Source organism: Pseudomyrmex gracilis, unplaced genomic scaffold (assembly GCF_002006095.1).
Source record: "Pseudomyrmex gracilis isolate BER0280 unplaced genomic scaffold, ASM200609v1 scaffold_3762, whole genome shotgun sequence".
NCBI lineage: Eukaryota > Metazoa > Arthropoda > Insecta > Hymenoptera > Formicidae > Pseudomyrmex > Pseudomyrmex gracilis.
Window position 1 is genome coordinate 1 of NW_018024346.1, and position 5,372 is coordinate 5,372.

Consider the following 5,372-nt stretch of genomic DNA (forward strand, 5'->3'; position numbering starts at 1 on the left):
CCTGATTCTAATTGATCATTGCCAGTTGCATCATCATCATTTATTGATTGGTCAATATTATTTAAAGAGTCATCATCATTAACATCAATATTAGAAACTTTTCCCCTAGAAATATAAAAATTACAAGTTAAAAACAAAACAGTTCGAAAGCGTACGTAATCAAAATATATAATTTTTACTTTTTGACAAGACAGAAGTCACGCAGGAATTCCATAGAGTCATAATGGTGCCACTTTTTTGTAGGAGGAGGTCTAGCTGATCCACTAGAAAGATTTTCGGACTGAATTATTCGTCGATAGGCATCATGTAAATTTTTAAACTTTTTTTTTGCTTCTTCCCCGCTAAGTTTGCCTGTAAATAAATTTTTTTTTAATATTTTAACCACGAATGTTTTTAACGTTTTTTTACTTCCCAATGTTTCCGAGACTTCATCCCACAATTTTTTTGTCAATCGTTGGCATCGCTGTTCTAATGGAATAGTAAAATCCCACAAGGGTCTTTTTTCTTGAACGGATAAAATTAGGAGTTCCTCGTCGTCGTAATTCAATGACTTTACGGTTTTTCTTTTGGCTTTTTTATTATGAAATCTACTTTCATTTTTTCCTTGTGATGTTTCTTTGTTTGACAGAAATATTTTTATGGTTCGTAAAATCAATTTTATTTTAAAAAATGCACTTATTACTGCAACTTTCAGGATTTCAAAGTTTCTATTTACTTGTAACTTTTTCAACCGGCAAGACAACTTCTTCATTGTCGACAAGGCTTCGTCGAACAATGCGATTATCATCTACAAATAATAATATCAATAATAATATCAATTTTTGTAGAATATTATTTTTCTCACTGACAAAACAAAAAGTAAGTAAATATATATATTATACTTGTTACTGGATAGAAATAAAAATTTGTATCGATGAAGAACCGATTGTATCCTTCCACGCAATCATAAGACGGAATACTCTTTTTCTCGATAATCATTTCACATATTCCACAAGTATGTACAACAGCTATCTGAAAATTGTATGAAATTATATTAATTAATGTTAACAATTTTTATCCTGCTGTGCATGATTACATTAACTTTGTAATACATTAACCTAACAGTTAACCTTGAAATTATAACAAACTGAATTCATTCTATTTATTTGATTTTTTAATTCCAATATTTTACTACAATAAATATAAGAAACTTGTACTTATTTCTTTATTTATTTATTGTACTTACATCTTGCGATTCCATATTCAAACTCATTTTGCGTGAGAGCGACGTCGCTAAAAGTTAGATTCAATCCAACTTTTCTTCGGCATCGCTAGCGACAAGAAAGTGGACAAAATTCGATCACGTGACTACTCATCTCAGCGACAAGCGACACTATGAAATTGTACCTTAAGATTTCTATGTCCTCGAACACTTTGTTACACTAATTACAAGCGCGAGAACCCCTGGATTTATTTGTGATACATCTAGTACTCACTACTTGTCGTTGAGACCGGAGTTAACTCGAAACCCGAAAAATTTGCACGTCCTTGTCAAGAACCAGTCGCCTAATTCGAGCAGAGTGTTTTTTCAGGATTTACTGACCAACCACAAGGATCACTCACTGATTGTGAACTTGGCACCGGTCGGGTCGTTAGACTGACGAACAAGAAAACTGGATTTTTGTAACCGCACTTGAGAATATTTTACCTGAGAACTGAACTATAAAGAAAGAAAAGAACGAACTCTGGCTCCGATGCTCAAACGTTTTTTTATATTTAATTAGCTTGGGCCGTTACTTTCTTCTTAGCCACTTATTGTCGGATTTTTATCCCCTTCTTTTCAATGCGATTTCTTATTCATCAATCCATCGACATTCCTCTTCTCTTCGTTGACACACTTGTCGATTTCTTATTTGTCAACTCATCTGCGACCACCTCTCTCGAGCCACCGATCGCAGCTTCCCGGAACCGGCGGACCGTCTAATTTTCTTAGAAATTGCCGGACCGTCCAGTCTTCTCAGAAACTGCCGGACCGTCCAGTCCTCTGAGAACTAGCGGGCCGCCTTACGTGATATTTACGTTGGCGGCAAATCGACATGAATGGTCTCAAATTTCATAGAGGCACCGACGGTACAGACCGTGGTTGGAACTACATGACGGTTACGTTAGCGGCGAGTCGACATGAACGGTCTCAAATTTTATAGAGGAACCGGCGGTATAAACCGCGGTCGGAACTACGTGATGCTTATGTTAGGGGCGAGTTGCCACAAGCGGAATCCGCTGTGCGAATCCTGAACAACAGGCCTTTTGTTCAGCAAAGGTTAATCTAAGTGAACTTCTAAAACTTAACCCAATCTTTTTTTTTTACAAGGGGAAATCCTTTATGGATACCCTGACCTGTAAGGGCAGGCCAGGGTTATGTGGGACTTATCAAAGAGGCGTACTCACTAAAACCCCTTGAGGCTATTCTCGCGCCCTGGAAGGGAAAGCCGGAGGGCTATACATCCCGACTTTGCTCCCGCGCCTGGGTGCCAGAAGAAGAAAAGCACCGCACCCCTCCCCCTTTGCAATGACAGAGAGGAGCCTATCTTTCTCTGGCAATTCCCATGTCCGTGTGCAATGTTCGAGGAAGCCCTCACTTCCTCAAACTGCGGACCACGACTTGTCTCTCTCCTGCCTGCTGTAGGGTAGTTTTAAAAACATCCCAACAAGACGAGGGAGAGACAGGGCCCATCTCTCCTGCGCTAGAACTAGGGAACTTGGTCCCTAGTCCCAATCCGGACCAGAGGCTGACCCTGAAGAAGACGTTCCGCGTCCTTCTTAACATGTTGCACCTTCTTACAAAAAGCGAGAAAGGTGCGCCACCTCTCAAGGTCCCCAACTGCCTGCCGGAAAACAGACGGTAGGGACACGTCAGGGCCAAACACCTCATGTAAGGCTGCTCTCTCTTTGTTCCAAGTGGTGCACTCCTCGAGAGTGTAAGCCGCAGTACTCACACTTCGGGGTGCCTACCCTACATATTCGGTGCAAGAATGCACCGAACACACCATGGCGTAACCATCTAGGTAGATCGGAAGGTCATCCAGAAATACGGGCGCTCCACCCAGTCTACCAGGACCGGCCCCACTGCTTCCCGGATCCTCTGTCCGGGAAGAAATGGGTCTTCCAAACGATGCTGCCACTGCAGCACCATTCGTTCGTGGGCCTTTGACCGGGCCTGCCGGATCTCCTCCTGGTTCAGGTCCTGGCCAGCTTCACGCGCCCTTTCCAGCGCCGCCCGCCTGGCCGCGTACACCTCGGCGTACGCACTCGCCAAAAGGTCGACTGGGGGGACCCGCGCGAGCGCTCGGACGGACTCTAGAGCCGCAGTCCGATAAGCCCGCACAACTAATAAGGCCTCCCACCAACCGTTGAATCGTGGCTAACGGGGCGGCCGCTCGGCCCACCCCGACCTCCCTGTGCCACACCGGTGCACCGTACATCACGACAGAGTGTACGACGTTGGAGTACAGCTTTTGCACACTCTGTCGCTGCTCCCCGAGATTGGGGAGAAGCCAGCTCAACGCCCAGGCCACCTTGCGGGTGTTACGGGCCACATACTCAAAGTGGACCCTAAACTTCCACCTATCGTCTACTTGAAGGCCCAGGTATTTCATGTGGGGCCTGGACTCTACCCGGGTTAACCCTACCCACACCGCTACAGGGCCGCCTCCCCCCCCCCCCGACGGCGAGGAGATCAGAAGACCACCGCCTCCGTTTTCGCCGGGGCGAGAGCGAGCCCCAGCGGTTCCATACAACGGGACACAGCCGCCACCCCCTCGTCGCGTCAAGCCGACAGGACAAGGGTGTCGTCCGCGTAGCAAACGAGCGAACATCCCGGGAGCGGGGCCCGCAGCACCGCGTCGAAACCCACATCCCACAAGAGCGGTCTGAGAACGGACCCCTGTGGAACACCGCACGTGACGCGGTAAGAGCGAACACGCCCATCCGCGCATGGGTACACGACGTGCCGGTTGGACAAATAGCTGTCCAACACGGCATGGAGGTAAGGCGGGAACTCCCAGTATCTCCCCTCCTCACGGATGCCCCTCCCCCAGGACAGGGTGTTGAAAGCGTTGCGGACGTCGAGGCACACTGCGACGCACACCCCGCCTTCCCGCGTAAACCCCTCCGCCACAGAGCGGAAGCGGAAGACCGCGTCCACTGTCGACAAGTGCGGACGGAACCCAAACTGGGACGCGTCCAGCCCCCCTCGCTTTTCCAGCGCGCTCTCTATGCGGCGAGCCAAAACCCGCTTGAACAGCTTGCCAAGCTCGTCCAACAGGCAAATCGGCCTGAAGGACGGCGGGCCGCTGCTTGGTGCAGCTGGCTTTGGGATGAGCATCAGCCTGGCACGCTTCCACGCGTCGGGAAAGACGCTCTTCCTGAGGCACCGATTGAAGCACCAAGGACGTGTTCCGGAGCCTTGGTGCACACCCGGGCCCAAACCGCGCAGGGCAAACCGTCCGGGCCGGGGGCAGTGCGACGCCCAGCTATCTTCCTGACTAGAGAGCAGAGCTCCTCCGCTGTCACCTCGAACACCCGACTTTACGGGACCGCGCCCCGAGTAGCAGGGAGACCCTCGTCCCTGAGAAGGGAACAGGGTATTAACTATCCTGTAAACCTTTTCCACCTCCATAGTCTCAGTGACAGCCGGACCCGCCGTCCGCAGTTTGGACAGCACCAAACGGTACGGGGTACCCCACGGGTCCCCGTCTAAACTTGCAACGAGCTCCTCCCACGCTCCCTTCTTCGCGGTCGCGATAGCTCGTCGGAGTTCTCGTTGCGCATTACGGAACGCATGGCGCAGCACCTCCACCACCCCCGGAAGGTGACTCCTCCGAACTCGAGCCCGCGTATACCGACGCCGGGCCACGTTGCAGAACCGGCGGAGGACCGCAATATTCTCCGTTCACCAATAGGTGGACTTCTTCGCCACGACTCCCCTGACACGCGGCATAGAGACGTCGCAGGCATCGGTCACGGCCTCCGTAAGCCACGCCGCCTCCTCATCCGCGCTGGCCTCCCTTCCGGGGGGCATCCCCCACATCGCGCCCAAAAGCGCAGCGTCGAACCGGTCTAGGTCCCACTCCCGGATCTTCCATCTCGGGAATGGGAACCGGCGCGTTCCCGGGAAAAGTCCTGCATGCTCCGCTACCTCAAAGGTGATGTAGAGGTGGTCGGACAGCGACTTCTGCCGCTGCAACACCGACCACCCCAGCGGAACCACCGAGGCCGATCCCAGCGTGAGATCCACAACCAAGGATCCCTAAGGCCGCACGTAGGCGCCGCACCCTCATTGAGGACCCAAAGATCCAGGCCTGTTATCCAACCCTCGAGCACGCGTCCGCGCC

General features: G+C 50.3%; 1 protein-coding gene across 1 annotated transcript; it reads right to left on the reverse strand.

Moving 5' to 3' along the window:
• Nucleotides 1-2,729: 2,729 nt before the first annotated feature.
• LOC109863243 lies at nt 2,730-4,657 on the reverse strand. Its single transcript, XM_020443473.1, has 2 exons — nt 4,271-4,657; nt 2,730-2,864 (listed from the first exon to the last, which is right to left on the reverse strand). Exons 1-2 carry the CDS (start codon nt 4,655-4,657, stop codon nt 2,730-2,732), a joined length of 522 nt encoding a protein of 173 aa, XP_020299062.1.
• Nucleotides 4,658-5,372: the final 715 nt, after the last annotated feature.

Bases quoted from the DNA above. Each gene is read 5' to 3' on its own strand.
- LOC109863243 (XM_020443473.1), bottom strand. From the start codon at position 4,657: ATGGAGGTGGAAAAGGTTTACAGGATAGTTAATACCCTGTTCCCTTCT. The intron at 2,865-4,270 runs GTTTTGGCTCGC...GTTTTCCGGCAG, and splicing joins TTGGCAAGCTGTTCAAGCGG to GCAGTTGGGGACCTTGAGAG.